Source organism: Tupaia chinensis, unplaced genomic scaffold (genome assembly GCF_000334495.1).
Source record: "Tupaia chinensis unplaced genomic scaffold, TupChi_1.0 Scaffold000316_1, whole genome shotgun sequence".
NCBI lineage: Eukaryota > Metazoa > Chordata > Mammalia > Scandentia > Tupaiidae > Tupaia > Tupaia belangeri.
The window spans coordinates 3561803-3588265 of NW_006159809.1; the positions used below are offsets into that span (position 1 = coordinate 3561803).

At 40.3% G+C, this 26463-nt stretch overlaps 1 protein-coding gene and 1 pseudogene across 1 annotated transcript in view; both read left to right on the forward strand.

Annotated features, from left to right (window-relative positions):
- Positions 1-26463, forward strand: part of M1AP (meiosis 1 associated protein) — a 92188-nt gene that overhangs the window by 30175 nt on the left and 35550 nt on the right. Inside the window, exon 4 of the mRNA XM_006151200.3 lies at positions 3397-3565. Coding sequence (XP_006151262.1) covers positions 3397-3565 — 169 coding nt within the window. The remainder of the gene's footprint in view (positions 1-3396; positions 3566-26463) is intronic.
- On the forward strand, positions 22767-23948 carry LOC106735154 (dnaJ homolog subfamily A member 1 pseudogene; annotated as a pseudogene).

Below are 26463 nucleotides of genomic sequence, written 5' to 3' on the forward strand. Positions count from 1 at the left end.
TCCGTGGCGTCCGCGGCAACCCCCGCCTACCTCCCTCTGCCTTGTGTATATAAGAAAGTGCTCTAGCCCTCAATAAATGAGCGAAACCTTTACACCATCAAGAGCTGTGACACTGTGTGAGCTGTGATACTTCTTTCGCTCCCGTGCTGAGACGCTGCGCCGGTTCCAGACCTCCGCCCCCTCGCTCGAGTTTCCCTGCCCGATAAGTTCCCGCAGGTCGGGGACATTCTGGCACCCGAACAGGGACTTGAGCTGAAGGGATTTGCGACAGGTTCCCGGAGATTCCGAAGAAGGACGCAGGTCGGGGACATTAAGAGATTTTTTTAAAATTCTCTCTATAAAGTAAATAAGTAAATAAAAAGAAAAAGGAAAAGGAAAAAGAAAACAAACAACCACATGTAAAAACTGGCCAAAGATCTTAGCAGACTCCTCACCAGAGAAGGTACATAGATGGCAAACAAGCAAATGAAAAAATGTTCTACACCATGTATCATCATCTAGGAAATGTAAATTTTTTTTAAAAAGATAGATATCATAACACATTTATTAGAATGGCTAAAATTCAGGGCCAGTAGGTGGTGTGATGGTTGAGGCACTGGACTCCCACATGATTCAAATCCTGGACCTGGGGGCCGACAAGTGGCATGGTGGTTAAGGGAGCTGGACTACACATGGCCAACCACAGTTCAAGATCCACACCTGGCAGCTTGCTTTCTCACTACCCCCTACCCCCACACTCTATCCCTCTCTGGTCAAATAAAACAAATACATAAATAAAGTTAAATAAAATCATTCTTTAAAAAAAAAAAAGGTCTGATGACTCACTTTCTCTCTCTCCCTGGTGAGTGCACATGCCCTTTACCAAATTAATACTAATAATAAGGGTCAAGCAGGTGGTGTGTGGGTTAAAGTCACTGGACTCCCACATGGCTGACCATAGTTCAAGTCTCGAACCTGGCAGCTTACTCTCTCTCTCTCTCTCTCTCTCTCTTTCTGTGTGTGTGTGTGTGTGTGTGTGTGTGTGTGTGTGTGTGTTTCTCGCTCTGGTCAAATTAAAAATAATAATGATAGATAAAATAAAGGAAATAATTATTTAAAATAATAAAAATAGAATTAAATTTAAAACTCTTTAAAAAATAAAATAAAAGAATGACTAAAATTCAAAACCCTGGTAACACCAGATGCTAGTGAGAATGCAGAGTAACAGAAACTCTCATTCATTGCTGGCAAGAATGCAAAATGGTACAGCCACATTGGAAGACAGTCTGACAGTTTAATACAAAACTTTAGCATGGTCTTACCATACAATATAGCAATCGTGCTTCTTGGTATTTACCCAAAAGAGTTGAAAACCTATATCCACCCACAACCTTCACATGGTGTTTACAGCAGCCTTATTCATAGTTGCCAAAACTTAGAGGGAATCAAGATGTCCTTGAGTAGATGAATGAGTAAATAAACTGTGATATATCCAGATAATTAAATATTACTCATAACGAAAAAGAAATGAGCTATCAAGCCATGAAAATACATGGAAGAATCTTAAATGCATAGTACTAAATTAAAGAAGTTAATCTGAAAAGGCTACATAGAGGAAAAATTACATACATATGGTATAATTTCATATGACATTCTGGGAATGGCAAAACTATGAAGACAAGTGAAAAAAATATATATATGGTTTCCAGGGGTTAGGGCAGAGGGAAGGATGAAGTTGAAGGTCGAACACAGAGAATTTTTCCTCTCTGTTTTGCTGTGAACCTAAAACTGCTCTAAAAAATTAAAGTCTTTTAAAATAATAGTAATAGGGGCCAGCAGATGATGTAGTGGTGATGGCACTGGGCTCCCACATGGCCAACTGTGGTTTGACCCAGCAGCTTGAAAATCACATCAGGTTCATGTGCATGCATGTCCAATATCCCAGGAGAAGAATAAAGGAAATGGGATTATGGCATGGCCATTCTCCCTGGGGGTGATTTCTCACTTTCCCTCTCACTGTCTCTCTCTGGCAAGCACACATGCCCTATAGCAAAAACCTAAAAATAATAATAATAATAATTGTACTTTCACCTGCATTCCTCTCATTAATCAACAACATTTAAGCACACTGGTCAAGGATAAGTACATTTTGGAGTCGAAAGAAACAACTAAAATAAAAATAAATTTTTAATTAAAAAATAATAAATAATAAAACATATCAAGAAAGTGAAAGGCAAAATAAATAAATATTTAAAGAATTATTTTATTTAAGTTTACTTATTATTATTATTTTTACTTTGACCAGAGAGAGAAAGAAAGTAAAAAACTAAGCAGCCAGGTCTGGGATTCAAACTGCAGTCAACCATATGGGAATCCAGTGCCCTTAACCACCATGCCACCTGCCAGCCCCAAAATAAAAATACATTTAAAACCTGACTTGGATCCAGGTTAAGCAAGGAGAGAAATCAGTCTGATAACACTGAGAGAAAGGGGCATATAGACCCTTTAACATTTAGTACATATGTACTGAGCAAAATTTAAGGATCCTATTTCCTTTGTTTTCTTGAAAAATTAAAACAGTTTGAACAGGTGAGATGTTGGTAGTGCTTAAAACAATATTTTTCCTTTTTTTAAATAATCTGATAGGGGACAAGTGTACTCATTGCAGAGAGACAGAAAGAAAGAGTAGGAAAATGAGAAAACACCCTTCATGGGGTATGGTCATGCCACAATCCCTTCTTTCATTTCCCCCTCCCGTTGGGATTTTGGGAATGCACATACATACACCTGGCACATTTTCAAGCTGCCTGGTCTGAGACTTGAACTGTGCATTAAGCCATATGGAATCCAACCACCATGCCACTAGGTTGACTCTAAAGCAATCTTTTCTTTTTTTTTCAGAGATTGTTTTGCTATATGATGCAAGTGCTCATCAGAGAGACAGAGAAAGACAGAGAGACTGAAAGCAAGAAATCACCCCCAAGGGGCGGGGGGGGCAGTCATGTCTCAATCCATTCTCCTCCGCTCTCCTCTTGGGATTTTAGGTGCACACACACATGTGCCCAGTGTGAGTTTCAAGTCACCAGGTCCAGGATTCAAACCACAGTCAACCATGTGGGAGTCCAGTGACATAATCATTATTCCACCTGCTGTTCTCAAGCAATCTTAAAAATCTGAAACACAGATAGGATGTCATGCCACTGTCTATGGTCAACTTAGCCTGATTGGAAAGGTACTGTCTCCCCCCAAATCCATCATTTTAAATTTGATTTGTAAATTAGAGTTAAACCCTCCTCTTTGCACTAAACAAAATAGCTACTACCACAGATTTCTACTGTTTATCCTCCAGATGTCTTTACGGTCCTCCCTCGGTATATCAGGGAGAATAGACACACTGACGCTCAGATTTATTTTCAGATTACTGTTCTGACTTCTCACCCTGGAAAAGAAGTGGTCAAACAATTGGAGGAAGGATTGAAAGATACAGACCTACTCAGGGTCAGGAGACTTCAGGTCGTTGAGATCACAAAGGAAATTCTAGAGTATATGGACTCAGCGTCTCCGGTTGAAGAGCCCGCCAACGATGGTAAGAATTATCTTAAAAGTAAGATGACTGATAAGAATTTTAATGAATTATCTTTTATGGGTCAGGAAGATTATTTTTCATGATCTTGTGTTCTCTTTTTTTTCTTTTTATAGAATCATTTATTTAATTCCATTTGTTATTAATATAATTCTCCAATTTGACTAGACAGAGAGAGAGAAAGGGAAAGCAGAAAAGCAAGCCGCCAGATCTAGGACTTGAACTACAGTCAGCCATGTGGGAATCCAACGCCTCTATCCACCACGCCACCTGCTGGCCCCAGTCTTGTGTTCTTAAATGATAAGTAGCTTTATGTGAAGCCATTTAATGATAAATTATTTCAAATCTATTCACACAAATGTTTCTAGGTGTTGGAGTTGAACTCTTAATAGTAATTTTATTTTAGAAACAATATATCCTAATAATAACAACTAAAATATCTTAGATATTGAAAAGTAAAAATTCCTTTTTCCAGGCCAGATGGTGTAATCGTTACATCACTAGACTCCCATATGGTCGACCACAGTTCAAGTCCCAGACTTGGCGGCTTGAAACACATTGGGCATGAGTGTGCATGCCCAAGATCTTGAGAGGAGAATGAAGGAGAAGGGATTGCAGTGTGGCCATCCTCCCTGGGGAGTGATTTCTGGCTTTCTGTCTCTCTCTGTCTCTCTGGCGAGTGCATGCATACTATAATATAAATCTCTTCCCAAAAAATTCATTTTTCCTGCTGGGGAAGTTCTCTATATATGCATATACTGATATACAGTAGTCACATGTAAAAAAAAAAAAAAAGAAAAAAGAAAAAATTATTTAATAAATAAGTAAGAGAATAAGAGATTGAGGCATCCTTCCCAACACTCCTTTAGATATACATACACACACACTTAAAAACATACACACATGTATTGGTCCAAGAAACAAAAATAGAAACAGGTATGCCTCTCAGGGGAGGCTGGATGCTTTTTTTATCTTCATATTCCCTCTTTACATATAAGCTAACTCTATACACTAGAATAGATCCCAAATGTTGGACCTTTTTTTAATATGTTGTAATTGGCGTAGAATAATCATACATATTTGTGGAATACAGTGTGTGTTGATTAAATCAGAGTGGTTAGTACATCAATCATCTCAGCCATTTGTCATTACTTTATCTTAGGATCATTCAAAATCCTCTTGTTTAGGTACTCTGAGATAGCCAGTAAATTGTCACTAACTATATTCATCCTATGGTATCTTATAACTAGAATTTGTTCCTCTTATTTATCTATAGTATTATCTCCATTGATCAACATCCTCTATCTCCCCCTCCCACTATTTTTCTCAGCTTATGATAGTCATTCTTCAACTCTACTTCTACACAGTCATTGGCTTTTTAATTTCCACATATGAGTGAGAATATGTGGTATTTCTTTTCCATGCTTGGCTTATTTCATTTAATATGAGGCCCTCTAGACTCTGGCATTTTACCTCAAATGACAGGATTTCATTCTTTTTATTTTTTTTTCTTTTTAAGGAGAAATTTTTGCTATGGGGCACATGCGCTCACCAGAGACACAGAGAGAGAAAGTGAGAAATCACCCCCTGGGGGATAACCACACCACAATCTCTTCTCCTCCAGTCTCCTCTCGAGATCTTGGGCACACACGCACACGAACCCAACATGAGTTTAAGCCGCCAGGTCTAGGACTCGAACTTAGTTCAACCATGTGGGTATCCAGCAAAGTAACCGTTACATCATATGCTAGTCCCAATTTCATTCTCTTTAATGCCTGACTAGTATTCATATGTGTGCACATGTGAGTATCATTTTCTTTTTTTTTTTTCTTTGGAGAGGTTTTTGCTATAGGGCGCGTGCGCTCGCCAGACAGACAGAGAGAGACATAGAGACAGAAAGCGAGAAATCACCCCCAGGGAGGATGTTCACGCCGCAATCCCTTCTCCTCCATTCTCCTCTTGGGATCTTGGGCACGTACGCACATGTGCCCGGTGTGAGTTTTAAGCCAGTGGGTCTGGGACGTGAACCGCAGTCGACTACGTGGGAGTCCAGCGACATAGCCCACCATGCTAACTGCTGGTTCCCAGTACCATTTTCTTTATCTGTTTATTTGTTGATAGACATTTAGTTTGATTCCCTATCTAGGGTATTGTGAGTCATCCTGCAATAAACACTGGTGTGCGGATATCTTTATGGCATTCTGATTTCCTTGCCTTCAGATATATGTCTAGTGGTAGAATTCCTAGATTATATGGCATTTCTAATTTTAGTTTTTTTAAAAACCACCATATTATTTCCCATAATAGCTATACTAATTTAGATATTGATAATAAATTCGAATTTAGGAGAGGTTGCCAATTCTAGCAGCCAAGTTAACCCCAACAGAAAAGCCATGAATCAAGGCCAGCAGGTGGCATAGTAGTTAAGGCACTGGACTGACAGTGCAGATTGAGTCCCAGACCTGGAAGCTTGAAAATCATGCCAGGTGTGTGTGTGTACATGCCCAAAATCTCAGGAGGAGAGTGGAGAAGGGATTGTGGCATAGTCATCCTCCCAGGGGGTGGGGGGGTTCCCACCTTCCCTCACTGTCTCTTTCTTTGTCTTTCACTTTCTTTGTCTCTCTGTGGCCATGAATCATGAAACTACTGTAGCTTGTTTTTGTTTTGTTTCAAAGAATTACTTTATTTAACTTTATTTATTTTATTTTGACCAGCCAGGTCCAGGACTTGAAAGCGTGGTTGTCCATGTGGGAGTCCAGCATTCTTAACCACCACACCACCTGCCAGTCCCACTTGTTTTATTTTTAAATAATTTCTGAGCCTCAAAGAAAAGATATGTTACCTGGGAACCAGCAGTTAGCGTAATGGCTATGTCGCTGGACTCCCACGTAGTCGACCGCGGTTCACGTCCCGGACCCGGTGGCTTAAAACTCACGCCAGGCGCGTGTGCATGCATGCCCAAGATCTGAAGAGGAGAATGGAGGAGAAGGGATTGCGGGGTGACCATCCCCCCTGGGGGGTGATTTCTCGCTTTCTGTCTCTATGTCTCTCTCTGTCTGTCTGGCGAGCACACACGCCCTATAGCGAAAATCTCTCCAAAAAAAAAAAAAAAGATATGTTACCGAAAACCAGTGTTTTGACATACTCTCACCATTTGTCTGCAGATCACAATAACAATATTTATTGAATATTTACTATTCAAATACCTTCTGTTCTATATAGTTTCCACTTGTTATCTTATTTAATCCTTGCTTAAACTCATGCCACGCACGTGTGCGTGCGTGCCCAAGATCCTGAGAGGAGAATGGAGGAAAAGGGATTGCGGTGTGGCCATCCCCCCTGGGGGGTGATTTCTTGCTTTCTGTCTCTCTGTCTCTCTCTGTCTGCCTGGCGAGCGCATGCACCCTATAGCAAAAACCTCTCAAAAAAATAAATAAATAAATTTAAAAAGCTGGTTCACATAAAGACAAATTTGAGACAATTCTATACAATGCGTATGTATGTGCATGCACACACTAGAGGTTAAGGTTTATATTAAAGCTAAGAGTTTGCTTTACCACATATTAAATTGTTTTTTGTGGGGTATTTTTTTTGGAGAGGTTTTTGCTATGGGGCATGTGTGCTCGCCAGACAGACAGAGAGAGACAGAGAGATAGAAAGAGAGAAATCACCCCCCAGGGAGGATGGCCACGCCACAATCCCTTCTCCTCCGTTCTCCTCTCAGGATCTGCACACACACGCGCCCTGCGTGAGTTTTAAGCCACCAGGTCCGGGATGCAAACCGCAGTCAACTACATGCAAATCCAACGACATAGCCATTACACTAACTGCTGGTCCCACCATATATTAAATTGTTTTATAAAACTATTTTATTAAGATGCCACCATATTGGAGTAGAAAAAATACCTAGTCTACAACAGACTATAGAGCCTAAAAACCACAGCCATGTGAAAACTTGATATGTAGCTTGGCTGACATGGCAGAGCAGTGGATCTTGTCATTAAATCACACTGGAACTATCTGTATTCCACAGAGGGAAAAATATGAAATTTGATGTTTACCTCACACCATTTATAATAACATATTTTAGGTGGATCAAAGATTTAAATGTGAAGAGTAGTAGCTTAAAACTTTTAGAAGAAAATATAGGAGAACATTTTTTGACATGGAATGGGGAGAAAGAGAAAGAATTTTCTAAATAACCCACAGAGTTTGCTAACCATAAAATAGAAGGTTGATAAGTATGACTACATTAAAAGTAAGAATTAAAAAAAAAAAAAACCCTCAGAATTTCTAGGGCCAGCTAGTAGTGTGGTGATTAAGATGGCTAGATCCCACATGGCTGACAGCATGGTTCAATTCCCTGACCCAGTAGCTTGAGAAACACACCAGATGTGTGAGTGTGTGTGTGCCTAAAATCTCAAAAATAGGGAGAAATGGAAGAGAAAAGATTGCAGCATGACCATTACCCATGGAGGTTACTTTCTCATTTTCCCTCTCTTTCTGTGTCTCTCTGGAAAGCACACGTGTCCTCTGGTAAATTTAAAAATTAAGAATTTCTGTTTGTCAAAAGATACCATAAACAAAGTGATAAAGCAAATATGTGTGTGTGCCAAAAATTCTAGAGGAGAATGGAGGAGAAGGGATTTCAGTGTGGCCATCCCTCCTTGGGGGTGATTTCTCACTTTCTGTCTTTCTTTGTTGCTCTGGCAGGCACACACACTCTATGGCAAAAATCCCTCTTTAAAAAAAAATTAAAAAGGGAAGGATTGCTATTTTTCTGAGACTATGGTTTCTGTTAATGAAGTAAACAAATGTAATTCTGTGTTAAAAATCTTTAGGTAATAAAAGAGTGGTTTAAATTTAATCTTAATGCCACAGGGAAATGACTTTAATGCTGTTATCAAAGACAAACTAAATGAACAGCTGTGTTTTCTGGTCTATTTTCTAAGATACTTAAAGGGGAAAAAATCAATATCTGGAGTCTGACAATTGCACTGAAGCATAGATGAGGTCGTCCCTCTGCTCGTCCTTTTCTTTCTGGGATCTTTTCTTTTCTTTCTTTCTTTCTTTTTTTTTTTTTTTGTAGAGGTTTTTGCTATAGGGCACATGCACTCTCCAGAAAGACAGAGAGAGACAGAGAGACAGAAAGTGAGAAATCACCCCCAGATGGGATGGCCACACCACAATCCCTTCTCCTCCATTCTCCTCTGGAATCTTGGGAATGCACACACATGCGCCTGGCGTGAGTTTAAGCCAGCAGGTCCGGGACTCAAAGTGCGATGGACTTACATGGGAGTCTAGCAACATACCATTATGCTAATTGCTGGTCCCTTCTTTCTGGAATCTTTTAGGAAGCAATAAATCTCTGTCTTGTATGTTTGGGTTATTAACATTCAGTGTTTCCCAAGAACACATATGGATAAAATACCTTTCCAAAAGAACTTGACATCAATCCCTGACAAAGTCTAGGAGGAAATATTAAACAGATGGTTTGTGAGTACTTAAAAAGGAACCTGATGTCCCTGTATACAAGGCTGAGAAATGTAGGCTAGCTGACAGCATCGTTAGGTTGATTTGTAACTGGCTGAACTAACATGCCTAATGAGTGCAGACTGCCGTTAACATGGACAGATGCCCTCTGGATACGGAGTGTATTGAGCACAGTGGCCATTTTAGTTTTGGCATATTTATTACTCAGCCATTCGTTCGAAAGCTAGTATAAAATTTTTATTATACGCAAATGAATACATGTAATCTATGTGTAAGCTATGAAGCATAATAACAAATTGAACCTTGTGACTCTTATTTAACTTAGGATGTGGAACATCATCTATACCATTAGGATAACTGCATGCTTTTCCCTACTCTTCTTCAGAGGAAACCTTGCCACACTGAATTTCATTTGTATCATTCTTTTCTGTTGAAGAGTCATTTTATTACTTAGAAAACATTTTATTATTTTAGTTTTTCTTAAGTTTTATAAAGAATGGATCATATTATATTCACCTTTAGTTACTGACTTTTCCCTCAGTATTGAAAAAGATCACCCACATTGTTATATGTAGTTATGGTTCATTTCTTTTCAAAGCTGTACAATGTTCCACTTTGTGAATATGCCTTGCAATATTTATTCTATATACTAACTCTATACTGATAATACAAATTGGAAATACGTGTTGATTGCTTTATCACTTTATTTATGTTATCTTTTGACAAACAGAAATTCTTCATTTTTAAATTTACCAGAGAACACGTGTGCTTTCCAGAGAGACACAGAAAGAGAGAGGGAAAATTAGAAAGTTGCAGCTGTGGGAGTCCAGCAACATAATCATTATGCCATCTGCTGGTCCCAATCCTTTGCTTTTTTAAAAATGAATTAAGGGGGCCAGCAGATGGTGTGGTGGTGAAGGCACTGGGCTTCCACAAGGCCAGCCACATTTTGAGACCCGGACCTGGTGACAAATTTTATAAATAATAATAAATAAAATTAAATAAGTCATTCTTTTTTAAAACTAAATTAAGGGCAGCTGGTGGTGTGGTAGTGAAGGTGGCTGGATCCGACATGGCTGAACGTGCAGTTCAAGTCCCAGATCTAGTGGCTTGAAAAACATGCTGGGTACCTGAACATGTGTGCCCCAAATCCCCCAGAGTGGGAGACACGGAGAAAGATTGCAATGTGACCATCTCTCTCTCTCTCTCTTTCTCTCTCTCACCAGCAAACACAGGCACCCTCTGACAAGCTAAAAAAAAAAAAAAAAAAGAATTAAATAATGGCTTTTGGTTGGTTGGTTGGTTTTTAGAGGTTTTTGCCTTAGGGTACATGTACATACCAGAGAGAAAGAGAGAGAGACAGTGAAAGAGAAAATGAGAAATCACCCCCAAGGTGGGTGGCCACACCCAATCCCTTCTTCTTCATTCTCCTCCCAGAATCTTGGGTTCACATGCACACGAGTCTGGTATGAGTTTCAAACCACTGGGTCTGGGACTTGAACTGCAGTCAGCCATGTGGGAGTCTAGTGATGTAACTGCTATGCCATCTGCTGATCCTGATTTAAATAACATTTTAAGAGTTCAGCAAAAACTTGGGACCAGCAGATGGTATAATGGTTATGTAGCTGGACTCCCAGGTAGTCAGCCACAGTTTGAGTCCTGGACTCAGTGGCTTCCAACTCATGTCGTGCATGTGTATGTGCATGCCCAAAAATCTGGAGAGGAGAGTGGAGGAGAAGGGATTACAGCATGGCCATCCCCCCTGGGGGGGGGTGATTCCTTTCTCTCTCTCTCTCTCTCTCTCTCTCTCTCTCTCTCTTTCTCTCTCTCTGGTGAGTGCATGCACCCTATAGCAAAAATCTCTCAAGAAAAAAAAAGTTCAGCAAAAACTCTAAAATAATTTAAAATTGGAACTTTTAAAATTTGGTCTCGGGACCAGTAGTTAGCATAATGGCTATGTCGCTGGACTCCCACGTAGTCGACCGTGGTTCGCATCCCAGACCCAGTGGCTTAAAACTCACGCCGGGCACGTGTGTATACGTGCCCAAGATCCCAAGAGGAGAATGGAGGAGAAGGGATTGTGGCGTGACCACCCTCCCTGGGGGGTGATTTCTTGATTTCTGTCTCTCTGTCTCTCTCTGTCTGGCAAGCGCATGCGCCCTATAGCGAAAAAAAATTCTCCAAAAAAAAAAAAAAAGAATTTGGTCTCACCAACTTTATTGATAAATTATTTATGGTAAATTGTATTCACTTAAACTGGACAAGTCTATGACTTTGACAGTCGAATGTGCTCACAAACAATACCACGATCAAGATACCCAACACTTGTATCATCCCCAAGATTCCTGTTGCCCCTTTACACTTTATTCGTCCCTCTACCCACTGCATAACCCACTGATCTGCCTTTTGTCTGTAGGTAAATTTCATTTTATATAAGTGGAATTATGTAGTATATACTTTTTTTGTGTCTGGCTTCTTTTTCTATTCAGATTTTGAGTTTCATCATGTTGTTCATATCAGTAGTTTCTTTTTTATTGTTGAGTTGTAGTATAATGTATGAATATATCATATTTTGTTAAACTATTCACCTGTTCATTTTGACTGATTCTAGCTTTTTGATTATTGTGAGTAATCAAATCTTCGTGTAGTGTTTCATCTTTTTCCCATCCATTTACTTTCAACCCATTTATGTCTTCATACTTGAAGTATATCTCTTACAGACAGCATACAATTAGTTCTTGCTTTTTTTTCTTTCCTTCCTTCTTTTCTTTACATTTCTTTTTTTTTTTTTTTTTTTTGAGAGAGAGAGAGAGAGATTTTGGGCATAGGGTGCGTGTGTTCACCGGAGGGACAGAGAGACAAAAAGCAAGAAATCACCACCCCCCACCCCCCAGGGGATGGCCATGCTCCAGTCCCTCTCTGTTCTCCTGATCTTGGGCACACACACACATGTGCCAGGGGTGAGTTTGAAGCCACCAGGTCAGCCGTTTGAAAGTCCAGCAACATAACCATTACACCATCTTTTGGCCCCAATATTTCTTTGTTTTTATTACATTCAATCACTGTGTATCATTACAGTATACCAAATGAATTTCTCCATCATGCATACACTGAATATTGGTTCAGTCAAAGATATTACCATATATATTATGATCAACAGATTATTTTCCATTTTTGTGTCCCTTCTATGTTTTGTTTCTGGAGCCAGCAGGTAATGTAGTGGTTAAGGTACCAGACTCTTACACCAACTGCAGTTTGAATCCTGGACCCAGCGGCTTAAAACTCACACTGGGCTCATGTGCCTGCATGCCAAAAATCCTGAAAGGAGAATGGAGAGAAGGGATTGCAGTGAGATCACTCCCCCGGGTGGTGATTTTTCACTTTCTGTCTCTCTTTCTCTGTCTCTCTGATGAGTACACATGCCCTATAGCAAAAATCTCTATTTAAAAAAGATTTTGCTTTATTCTTTTTCCCCTTGATTCCCTCCCTCTCACCTGGATCTTACTTTTTAACCATTCTGAAAATCTCTAGCTTTTATTTGGAATATATAATTCATTCACATTTACCAGAAATATTAATATGGTTGGACTTAGGTCTGTTTTTTGTTTGTTTGTTTGTCCTCTCTGGTTTTTATTCTTTTTTCTCTGCTTCCCTGCTTTCTTTTGGAGTAATTAAATATGTTTCAATTCCATTTTAATTTATCTGCTGTCATTTAGCTTTTTTGCATTATTTTATTAGTGGATTACATTAAATATCTTTTACTTTTTACAGTCTACTTTGAGTCAATATAGTATCATTTAACATAAAATATAGAAACCTCAGGATTATAGTACTTTCCAGGCCAACCAGTGGCATGGTGTTTACAGCAGCTGGATCCCACAAGGCTAACTATGTGGTTTAAGTCCTGGATCCAGTGGTATGAAAAACATTCCAGGTGCATGTTCATGTGCACCCAAAATTCTAACAGGAGAATGGAGAAGGGATTGCACCGTGACCATCCCTGCCTGGGTGAGTGAAGTTGCTTCCTTCCTCACTTTCCCCCTCTCTGTCTCTGTCTGGCAAGCACACACACTCTATAGCAAAGATTTTTAACATATTTTTTAACACTTTTACAGCTACTTAGAATTAATACAGTGTGATTTCATGTAATATGCAACCATGTAGTTCTACTTACCACACACACTTGTACTGTCTTTAATGCTATCGCTGTCACATGCATTATATCCACATTTAAACGCAAGACAATGTTACAAATTTTACTTTAAACAAACCTATAAATATTTTTTATTTAAGAGGAAAAGAGTCTTTTGTATTTATCCACACATTTACCACTTCCAGCACTCTTCATTCATTCCCGAAGATCCAATTTTCCCATGAGTATCATTTTTTTCATCTTGAAGAACTTTAGTATTTTGTGTAGCATGTTTCTTGTGGTAACTTAGTCTCTTAGTTGTTATTTACCTGAAAAATATCTGTATTACCTCTTTCTTAAAGGCATTTTTTAAAATTATTACTTATTTATTTATTTACCTATTTATTGGTTGTGATTTTCAAGCCACTGGGTTCAGAACTAGAGCCACATTTGGCTATGTGGGACTCCAGTGCCCCAATTGCCACACCACCTGCTGGCCCCACCTTCAGTCTTTTTTTTTTTTTTTAAAGAATTGGGGCCAGGAGATCCTCAGTTTGATATAGGTATCTGTAAGGACTGGGCAGGGTTGAAATATAAAGCATTCCCATTTTGGGGAGGAGTAGGGGTCTTCTGGAAATTATAGCAGAAAAAAATGCCTGTGTGCCCTATTGGAAGGCATCGTACCAAATTCTTCTCACCACTCACACTGCAGTAGAGCTTCAAGAACTTGAACTCTGGGTTCCTAACTCAGAAGAGCTAGTTTAGATTTTTAAAACTGTGCACCTGTTGGGGACTTTAAGAATGAAGAGCAGAATGTGGAAAATGGACTTTGTTTAGATACATTATAACTCCTTGTGCCCAGGCATGCTCATGGGAAGGAAAAAAGAAAGGGAGATTAGTCTGGTGCTATCTTAGGTATTGTACACAGGTTGCATGTTTGATACAATTTTCCTCTTGGGATGAATGTGAGAATTAATTTAATTCAGCAACAGCTGCCTAATCAAGATAGAAATACAGCAGTAAAAGGAGCATGGCAATCATTGTCGTGAGAGAGAAATAGAATGTAAATGGAGAATCAAAATGAAGCAAGAGATGCATCTCCAATATTGTCACTAAATAAATAAGCATACACATGAAGAACATGGTAAACCCAAAAAAGAAAAAAAGGCAGTTCAGGCCCTCTTCGTGGTGGCTAGTAGCTGTCAAACCCACAGGTATGTGTTTGTCATGACAGCTGATCTCACCTTGACAGTGGCAGGATCATGAGAGTAAGAACCTGGATTCTGACACCCATAAGGTTGAGATCCAAAGTGGCGGTGCTGCAAACCCTAAGGAAGCAGGACTCACCAGATTCCTAAAGATGTTGTTCCCTGAACAGATATGCAGAAAGCATCTTCCCAGAGATTAAGAGGAGCCACCCCCATCTCCCTTCTAGAAAGGACTTGTTGCCCCAGGTGCTGCAGCAGAAAGTCTTCAGTTGTCAGCATGTCGACTGATGGTGTCCTCTGTGCAACTGCCTCAGCTAAAGGCATGGCCTTCTAGAAAATTACACCTCCCCAATTGTCAAAATCTTAGTGAATCCAGATGACCTGCGCTTGACTAGTGTACAGAGAAAAAAAAATAGCTGGAGTTCTTGCATTCCGTGTTGGTGGCCTAGGAGAGAGTGTCCAGCAACATCAGCACCCTTGACCTTCAGAGAGCACCTTTGCCTTGATTCTTCTGCCCAGATGGATCCATTTTCACAGGACAGCAGACAGCTATTAAACCTGAAGAGATCATAGTGCAGCACAAACTAGCACAATGTCCTGGAACTAAGTTTGAAAACTGAGTCTGGTATGGGAACTGGGTAAAATCTTTCATTGGCGAAACTGCCATCAGCCTCCTGATCATCTTTGAGTTCTTTTCAAGATACAACAAGATTTGTACTCTTGCTGGGTTCCCATCTATTCAGTCATTGAATTCCATTAATTACACTCAGTATTGTCAATGGTTGCATCACTAAGGATATGCCAAATTAAGTAGCTTGGTAAATTAGATTATAAGAGATGCCAAAGTTCTTCACCTGTTTGATCACAAGTGAGTTACAAGGCCTTCTAAGATACTTTACTGAGCTGCCATGGGAAGAGACAGTGACACTACCAGTGATGACCGAATTAAAACTTTCCAACAATAATACCACATGAATATGAAATAAGAAGCAGCAGTTTAGCAACCAGGGTAAGGAAGAAAATGAACAGTAAGTGATTCTGACAGCTTCTTCCCTGTGTTTGAAATTCTCCAGATTGTGACAAAAGCAAACTGCCAATAAAGTGACTCATACAAAGACTAAAAAAAAAAAAAAAAAAAAAAATCGGGGCTAGTAAATCACATGGTGGTTAAGGGCACTGGTCTCCCACATGGCTGACCGCAGTTCAAGTCTCAGACATGTTGGCTTGCTTTCTCACTTTCGCTCGCTCTCTCTCTTTCTCTCTCACACATGCTGGTCAAATTAAAATAAATAAATAAGACATGGATCCTGAACTTCAGCTGTTGACTAGTGCTTTTAGAGACTTAAAATGAAGATTTTCTGCTGAGACGTCTTCCTCTCTTATTTCTAGTGGGTAGTTTTGCCTGTCTTTGTCTCCAGTTCTCTCTGTCTCTCTGTGTCTCCCTGAGTCTTAATTTCATAATTTTTTTTAATGTAAAGTATTCTCTGGGCTTTCAAGCCCCTTTATTGTGTTAATAGGTGCCTTTCCTCTTCTGTTTAGGAAAGGCACAAACCCAGGCCCACCTCCACATGGATCCTAAACTTCAGCCGTGAACTAGTGCTTTTATGTGGCGCACTTTCAATTTTTGCATTTTAATATTAAAAATCTATAGTTTTTTATTATCCTCTTTTCTTATTTTATGTTTTATTCTTTCCTTTTATTTCTTTTCTTTTCTTTTCTTTTCTTTTTTTTATCTTTACTCGTTTGCTTCTCAGTCTCTGCTCACTAAGTGTCTAGACAGGTCCAAGTGAACAGAACCTATACTTCTAAATAGTTAGGGTCAGAATACTCCTCTGTTCCCACTGATTCTGATACACAAAGAGTGAGAACAGAACAAAAGAGAGATTGCAGATCACCTCCTCCTGCACACCTCTGAACATTCAGACTGAACTTTAAGAAGTGAAGAAATGCACCATCCATCTGATGACTAGACATCTCCACAGGGTCACAAGAAATATGGAAAATTAAGCTCTTTCCCACTATACAAGATGGCAGGCAAAAAAGCTGAAAAGCAGGATACTAAGGAGAAGAAACCTGAAGCCAAGAAGGTGGCAAAGTTAAAAAGGGTGACCCCAAGGCTAAAAAGCCCAAGAAGGGGAAACCCCATTGCAGCCAAAACCCCATTTAGTCCGGGGCATCAGCAGATACTCCCGGTCTGCCATGTATTCCAGGAAGGCCATGTACAAGAGGAAATACTCAGTCACTAAATCCAGGATCAAAAAGAAAAAGAAGGAGAAGATTCTTGCAACTGTCACAAAGCCAGTTGGTGGAGACAAGAATGGTGGTACCCAGGTGGTTAAACTGCGCAAAATGCCTAGGTATTATCCTACTGAAGATGTGCCTTGAAAGCTGTTGAGCCACGGCAAAAAAAAAACCCTTCAGTCAGCATGTGAGAAATCTGCGAGCTAGCATCACTCCTGGGACCATTCTGATCATCCTCACTGGACGCCACAGAGGCAAGAGAGTGGTTTTCCTGAAGCAGCTGAGCAGTGGCTTGCTACTTGTAACTGGACCGCTGGTTCTCAATCGAGTTCCACTGCGTAGAACACACCAGAAATTTGTCATTGCCACCTCCACAAAAATTGATATTAGCAAAGTAAAATTCCCAAAGCACCTTATTGATGCTTACTTCAAGAAAAAGAAACTACAGAAGCCCAGACACCAGGAAGGTGAGATCTTCGACACAGAGAAGGAGAAATACGAGATTTCAGAGCAGTGCAAGGTCAATCAGAAAGCTGTGGACTCGCAAATTTTACCAAAAATCAAAGCTGTTCCCTTCTCTTCCAAGGAAAAATAAGTCCTCTTCATCCTCAGACAGTATGATGAAATTTACGGAAATGTCTTATAAAGAATTCAGAATTTTCATGGAGACAGAACTCACAGAGATGGAAGAGGAGAGAGATAATGAACTGCTGAAGAGGCCGGGGAAAGAAGCTGATGAGCTTCAGGAGTTGAAGAAGTTCTTGCAAGATCTAAAAGAGGAATTACACACTTTAAAAAAGAATCAGATGGACTAGTTAGAGATGAAGACTATAGTAAAGGAAGTCAAAACCTCCCTTGAAAGTATTCAAAGCAGACTAGATCACACTGAAAATCAAATCTCAGTTGTAGAAGATAGAATTACTGGCCTAGAAAAATCTATCACAAAGACTGAGAAAATTGTCCAAAAACATGAGAATATTATATGAGAAATACTAGATACCATCAAACGTCCAAACATCCAGATAATTAGTATCCCAAAAGGGGAAGAGACCCATAAGGGCATTGACAATCTATTCCATGAAATCCTGGAAGAAAGCTTTCCAAACCTAGAGAAGCATTCAAAGATCCAGTCCCAAGAAGTACAAAGGGCCCCAAATAGAACCAAGAATATCTTCTCTAAGACACATTATGGCCAGATTGAGCAAAACCACAGACAAAGACAAGACACTAAGATTGGCAAGAGAGAAATGTCAAGTTACCTACAAAGGATATCCCATCAGGCTGACAGCGGATCTCTCTTCAGAAACAATGCGAGTGAGGAAAAAAATGGGAAAATATATTCAAAATGTTAAGGGAAAAGTAACTACAACCACGGATACTATACCTGGCAAGATTATCCTTCATATGGGAAGAAAAGACAAGAACACTCTCAGATAAACAAAATCTGAAAGAATTTACCAACACCAAACCAAATCTCCAAGAAATTCTGCAGGGAGTGCTATACCAGGAAAATTAAATGCAGTTTCACAGAAATAAGACTTCAAAAACTAAGAAAATGGCCAACTTAATCGTGGGGACAAGTCTGGAGTTGAATATTATATCCCAGAATTTAATTGGGAAAATTGAATCACAACAAAAGATAAAGTACATGAGACTGAACTGGTGAAATAGAATTGTATGACTTTTGACAAATAAATAAATAAATAAAGTTAAATAAAATAATTATTTAGGGCCAGCAGGTGTCATGGTGGTTAAAGAGCCAGACTCTCACATAGCCAACTGTGGTTCAAGTACTGGACATAGTGGCTTTCTTTCTCACTTTCCCCGTTTCTCTAGCTGTCACTCTCTGGTAAAATTAAAAAGTGATAATAATAAATAAAATTATTTTTTAATTATTTGCTATAGGGCATATGTGCTCACCAACGAGAGAGAGAGACCCTGAGAGATTCAAACCATGGTTGACCATGTGGGAGTCCCAGTGCCTTAACCACCACACCACCTGCTGGCCCCAACCCACCTTCATTCTTAAAATGTATTTTTCTTATACGTAGAATTACAGACCAATATTGTTTTATTTTTTTTCTTTCAGTATTTTTTAAAATATTTTAACTTTATTTATTACTTATTATATTCATATTTGACCTGAGAGAGACAGAGAGAGAGGAGGGAAAGTGAGAAAGGAAGCCACCAGGTCCAGGACTTGAACCATGCTTGGCCATGTGAGAGTCCAGAGCCCTTAACCACCACACCACCTACTGACCCCTCTTTCAGTATTTTAAAGACATTATTCCACTACCTTTTGATCTTCGATGGTCTTTTTTTTATTTTTTTTTTATTTTTTTGGAGAGGCTTTTTCTTATTGGGCGCGTGTGCTCACCAGAAAGAGAGAGACAAAGAGATAGAAAAAGAGAAATCACACACACACCCCCCCGAGGGGATGGCCACACCGCAATCCCTTCTCCTCCATTCTCCTCTCGGGATCTTGGGCATGCACACACACACTCCCAGCATGAGTTTAAGCCACCAGTTCTGAGACTCGAACCGTGGTCAACTACATGGGAGTCCAGTGACCATGGTTTCTGATTAAAAGTCATAATTATTAAATCATTTTAATAGGTCTTCTTTCTGCCTGCTTTAAAATTTTTTCTGTTTTTTCAGCAACTTGACAATGATGTGACTAGACATAGAATTCTCCTAATTTATCCTGTTTGGGCCCACTGAGTCTCTTGAATCTGAATGAATTTAACCCAACTTAGGAAGTTTTTCGCTGTTATATCTGCAAGTACTTTTCCTGCTTCACTCTTTCTTTCTTCTGGGATTCCAATTACCTACTATTTTACCTTCCAAAATTTCTAAAGCCCAGGACTCTATGGATTTTTGTTTGTTTTGAGCAAATTTTTCATTCTCTTCTTCATAGAGATCTTTACTGATCTATCCTTAAGTTGCTGACTTTTTCCTCTTTTTGTCTTCACTCTGCTTGTAAGCCCATGTGGTGACTTTTTGGTTTAGAAAGTCTTGGGGCCAGCAGGTGGGGTAGTAGTTAAGGCACTGGACTCCCACATGGCTGACCACAGTTATAGTCCTGGACCTGGCGGCTTGCTTTCTCACTTTCCTTCTCTATCTCTTTCTCTGTCTCTCTGGTCGAAAAAAATAAAATAAAATAAAATAAAATAAAATAAAATAAGTATAGTTTAAAAAAAGAAATTCTTGGGACCAGCAGATGGCATAATGGCTACATCGCTGGACTCCCATGTAGTCGACTGTGATTCAAGTCCCAGACCCAATGGCTTAAACTCACGCCAGGCACATGTGCGTGCATGCCCAAGATCCCAAGAGGAGAATGGAGAAGGGATTGTGGCATGGCCATCTCCCCTAGGGGGTGATTTCTTGCTTTCTGTCTCTTTGTATTTCTGGAAAGCACATACGCCCTATAGCAAAAATCTCTCCAAAAAAAAAGAGAGAGAGAGAGAAAAGAAAGAAAAAAATTCTTGTTAGTTTTAAATTTTTGTCTGGTGGGACCAGCAGATGGCATAATGGTTACATTGCTGGACTTTCATATAGTCAACAGTTGTTCAAGTCCCAGACCCAGCGACTTAAAACTCACACAGAGTGCATGTGCGTGCATGCCCAGAATCCCAAGAGGAGAATGGAGATGGGATTATAGTGTGTCATCCCCTCTGAGGGGTGATTTCTCACGTTCTGTTTCTCTCTCTCTCTCTGTCTCTCTGGGGAGCTCATGTACCCTACAGCAAAAATCTCTCTCTTAAAAATTTTTTTTCCATCTAATTCTTTAACATTTTCTATTTTTCTATTGATAATTTCTGTGTTTTCATTCATTATGAACATAGTATCTATTACTCATTGAGCATAATTCTAATTACACTGTTTTAAAGAGCTAATCTGATAAATGCAATGTATTTGTCATCTTACGATTGACATCTATTGATTTATATTTCCTCTTAGACAGGGCCATCATTTTCCATTTCTATATACCAAAAATGTTTGGATTTTATGTTGTGAATGTTATGTTGTACAGACTCTGGGTTCTACTATATTCTGATTTTTTTGACAATTTTACTTTATTAAAGAGACAATTTTAGGCGAAATTAAAAAAAATTGCACTGCCTTTTTGTAACTAAAAAGTTCACATCTATGTAGACAGCTGGGAGGTAGCTTTATAATCTTTCATCCCTTATATCTGTGTGGTGCTTTAAAGTCTACTAAGTGCTTTCAGATGTCAAAGGTCATCAGTTTATATTCAAACAAACCCTTAGCCTAGGTATTACTATTACTTTCACTTTATGGATGGAAAAATTGAGCTTAAAAAGATGAAGTGAGGGACCAGCAGATGGCATAGTGGTTACGTCACTGGACTCCCATGTAGTCAACTGCGGTTCAAGTCCTAGACCTGGTGGCTTAAAACTCACACCGAGCACATATGCATGTGCACCCAAGATCCCAGGAGGAGAATGGAAGAGAAGGGGTTGCAGTATGACCATCCCCCCTGGTGGGTGATTTTTCGCTTTTTCTTTCTGTTTCTGTCTCTCCAGTGAGCAGATGTGTCCTATAGCAAAAATCTCTCTTAAAAAAAAAAAAAAGATGAAGTGACTACCCGAAGGCACAGAGAAAGTAAGCAGTGGACTGGCTAGACTCAGTTTCTTCTGTTCTGCCCAGCATTTGCTGAGCTCCTGTTGTATGCCAGACACTATGCTAGTGCTTGGGATACAACAGTGGATAAGGTGCTACTTCCAGTCCCTACAGACACATGTACAACCTTCTCTATCCAGGTATCACCCCTCCTTACCAGGAGTACCTGCAGAATCTCTCTGGCATGGCCAGGTTAGGGCAAGTCCTGCAACTCAAAGCAGGATTAGCTGCTAAAAGAGTATGCTCTTTGTCAGAGAATACTTATGTGGCTCCATGTGTGGACATGCAGTATGGCTTCTCTCCACTTCTTCCCCTTAGGAACACATAAGCCTAAGAAAGAGAGATTCTAAAAAGGATATTTTCCCAGCCAAAATTGCCCTAGAAACTTTTCCTTTCCTAATTGATCTGTTTGCTAAGGGTTGAAATATCACATTTGAAATTAGGTTGGAACCTGTCTCATAGCTAGGGGGACCTGCTATGGTCTGAATGCTGGTCTCCCCACAAAAGTCATGTGTTGAAACCTAATCACCAATTTGATGGCATTAGTAAGTAGGGCCATTGGGAGGTGATTAGGTCATGCCAGAAGGTGGTGCCCTTACGAATGACATTGGGTGCCATTACTGAAGAATCCCAAGGGAGCTTGTTTGTCCCCTTCCACCAAGTGAGGACACAGTGAGGAAATGCCACCAGGAAGCCTATCCTCAGACACTGAATCTGCCAGCACCTTAATCTTGGACTTCCCACCCTCCAGAATTTAGAGAAGTAAATTTCTGCTGTTCTAGGCCACTCCATTTATGGTGTGTTATAGCAGCATAACATTGTTATAGCAACCCAGATGGACTAGTACAAGGCCTGCAGTTCCTTGGGTTGTCAGTAATGATCTAAACATGTATCGTGAACCATTAATATTTCACTATTTAGTTAATAGTCTTTTTTCAGCCACCTTAGGGACTTGAAAGGAGCAGATGGGTAGACAACCTCTATCTGCAGAACTTCCTCAGTAGCTGGCCAGAGCTTAGAAAGAGGAATGTTGGGCCAGCAAGCAGGTGGCATGGTGGATAAGGCACTGGACTCCCACATGGTCAACCAGCTTGAAACTCAGCCAGGCATGTGGGTACCCAAAATTCAGGAGGAGAATGGAGTAGAAGGGATTGCAGCATGGCCATTCCCTCCTGGGGGGTGATTTCTCACTTTCCCTCTCACTGTCTCTCTCCAGAGAGCGCACATGCCCTATGACAAAAACCTAAATTAAAAAAAAGAAAAAGAAAGAAAGAAAAGAAAGGAGAGGAAAGAGGAGAAGAGAGGTAAGGAATGGTAAGGAAAGGCAAGGAGAAGAGAGGAGAGGAGAGGAGAGGAGAGGAGAGGAGAAAGGAGAGGAGAGGGGCAGAACTTTCCAGAACGCTCAGTGAGAAGCTGAGAAGCTGCAGCTGCCCAAGCTGCGCACAGCTAACTTCCACACCGGCCTCAGCCCGTTCACCGACTAAAAAATGGTGAAAGAAATGGCTTACTATGATGTTTTGGGGATCAAACCCAATACTACCCAGGAAGAGTTGAAGAAGGCTTACAGGAAACTGGCCTTGAAGTATCACCCTGATAAGAATCCAGATGAAGGCGAAAAATTTAAACAGATTTCTCAAGCTTATGAAGTTCTCTCTGATGCGAAGAAGAGGAAATTATATGACAAAGGAGGAGAACAGCCAATTAAAGAGGGTGGAGCAAGTGGTGGTTTTGGCTCCCCAATGGACATCTTTGATATGTTTTTTGGAGGAGGAGGAAGGATGCAGAGAGAAAAAAAAGAGGTAAAAATGTTGTACATCAGCTGTCGGTAACCTTAGAAGATTTATATAATGGTGCAACAAGAAAACTGGCCCTGCAAAAGAATGTGATTTGTGACAAATGTGAAGGCTGAGGTGGTAAGAAAGGAGCAGTAGAGTGCTGTCCCAATTGCCGAGGTACTGAATGCAAATAAGAACTCATCAGGCAGGACCTAGAATGGTTCAGCAAATTCAGTCTGTGTGCATGGAGTGCCAAGGCCATGGAGAGCGGATCAGTCCTAAAGATAGATGTAAAAGTTGCAATGTAAGGAAGACAGTTCGAGAGAAAAAAATTCTGTAAGTTCATATTGACAAAGGTATGAAAGATGGCCAGAAAATAACATTCCATGGTGAAGGAGACCAAGAACCAGGACTGGAGCCAGGAGATGTTATCATTGTACTAGATCAGAAAGGTCATGCTGTTTTTATCGGCGAGAAGACCTTTTCATATGTATGACATTCAGCTGTGTGTCTTCCAGAAGCCAATTTCCACTCTCGACAACCAAACCATAGTCATCACCTCTCGTCCAGGTCAGATTGTCAAGCATGGAGATATCAAGTGTGTGTTAAATGAAGGCATGCCAATTTATCGTAGAACATATGAAAAGGGTCACCTAACCATTGAATTTAAGGTGAACTTCCCTAGAATGGTTTTCTGTCTCATGATAAACTTTCTTTGCTGGAAAAACTTCTACCTGAAGGAAGGAAGTAGAAGAGACGGATGAGCTGGTGACCAGGTAGAACTGGTGGGCCTTGATCCAAATCAGGAAAAATGGCGCCATTACAATGGAGAAGCATATGAGGATGATGAACTTCATCCTCAAGGTGGTGTTCAGTGTCAAACCTCTTAATGGGGCCAGTGAATAACACTGCTGGCATTTTATATGCAGCAGTGAATGAGTGAAGGACTCTAATCATAATATGCAAACTACTTGCTATTGTTTGGGTTTTTTTTTAAAGATAGATAGATTGATTCATTCATTCATTCATTCATTCATTTTATTTGTTATTATTATTATTTATGTTTTTTTCATTTTACCAAAGACAGGAAGAGAGAGAAAGGGAAAGTGAGAAAGCAAGCCCCCAGGTCCAGGACTTTAACCACGGTTGGCCATGTGGGGGTCCAGCACCTTAACCATCATGCCACCTGCCAGCCCTCACTATTGTTTTTGTTTTAATAGTAGTGTTTTAAAAAGTTAAATGAAGAATAAATGCAAATATAAAAAAAGCTGAAAATATAAAAGGAAAGAGAAAGGAAGAGAAGGAAAGGGAAGGGAAGAAAAGAAAAGGAAAGAAAAAGGAAGCATGTCTACTACAGGCTAAGGGATGTCTTGAGCTCTGCCCATTGAGCCCCCAGATTCCTTTCCCTTTCTTCTCCACTACACACACCCACACACCGCTGGAAAGTATGGGCATTGGGGGCAGGGCTGAGACATGTGGGCATCCCTTTCTTGCTCATAGCTTGGCACACCCTCAAATAAAAATAATTTTTTTTGAACAGGTTTTTGCTATAGGGCACGTGCGCTCCCCAGACAGACAGAGAGAGACAGAAAGCGAAAAATCACTCCCCAGGGGGGATGGCCACACCACAATCCCTTCTCCTCCATTCTCCTCTCAGGATCTTGGGCATGCACACACATGAACCTGGCGTGAGTTTTAAGCCACCGGGTCCGGGATGCGAACTGCAGTCGACTACATGGGAGTCCAGCGACATAGCCATTATGCTAACTGCTGGTTCCAAAAATAAATATTTTTAAAATACTAATTCAACAATTAGTTTAGGAATCAAGAACTATAAAGAAAAAGTACTGTCTTGGCTCAGCCCCAATCTTGCAAAACACCACCAGAGCAAAACAAAAACTTTGCAATAATGGAACCCACTCTTTCTCAAAACAAATGTAGTGACCACCATGACCACCTGTTGTTCCTTGAGTGTGCTCCTTTAGGGGTCTCCTCCCTCACCCAGGCAGCCTTTCAGCCAGGGTTCACTTCCTGTAGCCTTCTGCTGTTCCCTTAAGCCCACCTCAAGAACTTTGAACTTGCTCATCCCTCACTAGAGGTAATCTTCCCACAAATCTTCCTTTTCATGAGTCACTTCACTTCATTCAAGCCTCTGCTCAACTATTGCCCTCTTAGAGAATACTTTGAATGGCAAGTTAAACAAATGGGTAAGTAATTGAATGAATGAATGGCAACAGCACTTTTACTGAGAAAGTTCTGGCATGTAAATTTTGTCTCATTCCAGTTCTACTAATGTTTTAACCCTCGTGTAGATTGGGGCCCCAAGGGGTGGTCCCCACTCAGTCCTTTCCTGCATTCACCTCTCTGTGCTGAGTCCACACAGCCATAACCAGCACCACCCCACTACTTCCTTTCAGGGCTTCCTTTTCCCCAGAGTCTGAGCATCACTCCCACCAGCAAGTCAAATGAGCTCAGAAAGACAAGCTGGACCTCCCCACATGGTGAGGTGTTGTAGATTAACCTCACATTGTGTTGATCTAAGGACAAGCATTGAATGACTCTGCATAGTTGTTCTTAAGCGAGTTTCATCTGCTCCAATTATTCTTCCTAGTTGGTAACATCCTGTAGCTATTCCTCTGTTCAAAGAGTAGACAGCAAAAATTGTAAACAGACCCTTGGAGGCTAAGATACTACTGCTTCACAGTCTCTGTGGCAGTTCTTCGCCTTTTGGGGGGCACAGGGCTCTTTTGAAAATCTGAAGACCAATCTCTTCTCCCTACCAAAATCTATCTATTCACATCCAGATGAAGCTGTATACAGCGTTAGGATTCCCAAATCTTCGGAAGTCCATTCATGACGTCCAAGGACAGGCCACCTGGAACCTGTCTGGGCCTTTGTGGGACTGACGAGAGTGTGTAGGACTGGGCCAGAGGGCCACTTTCCTGGGCCCCTTCTTTACACATTTTGCGTCAAAAGAGAAATAGTCATTGTATATGCACATATGTATGGTAAAGTCTGTGGAGAGCAGCCAGTCTGAGAAAGCATGTGACCTTTAGACACATACAGAAACACACTTCCGTGAGCATTAACCACATATTCATAAACCATTAATACTAAAGGCTAAAATTACTAAAAATGTAAATATTCTGGTAAGTATTTAAATCCTACATACAAAATTACAATTTTTTTTTAATTTATTCATTCTCTACATTAATTCACTATACACCATCACAACACACAAATGAATTTTCCATCCAAAATACACTGTGCATTGGCTCAATCAAGCACATCAACATACATGTTCTCAGCAAATAATTTTCCAATTCTTATGTCCTGCATACCTTGCCTTTTGTTTTGCCATCCTTGATTCCCCATCCCCCACCCTCTGCTATGTCCCATCCTCCT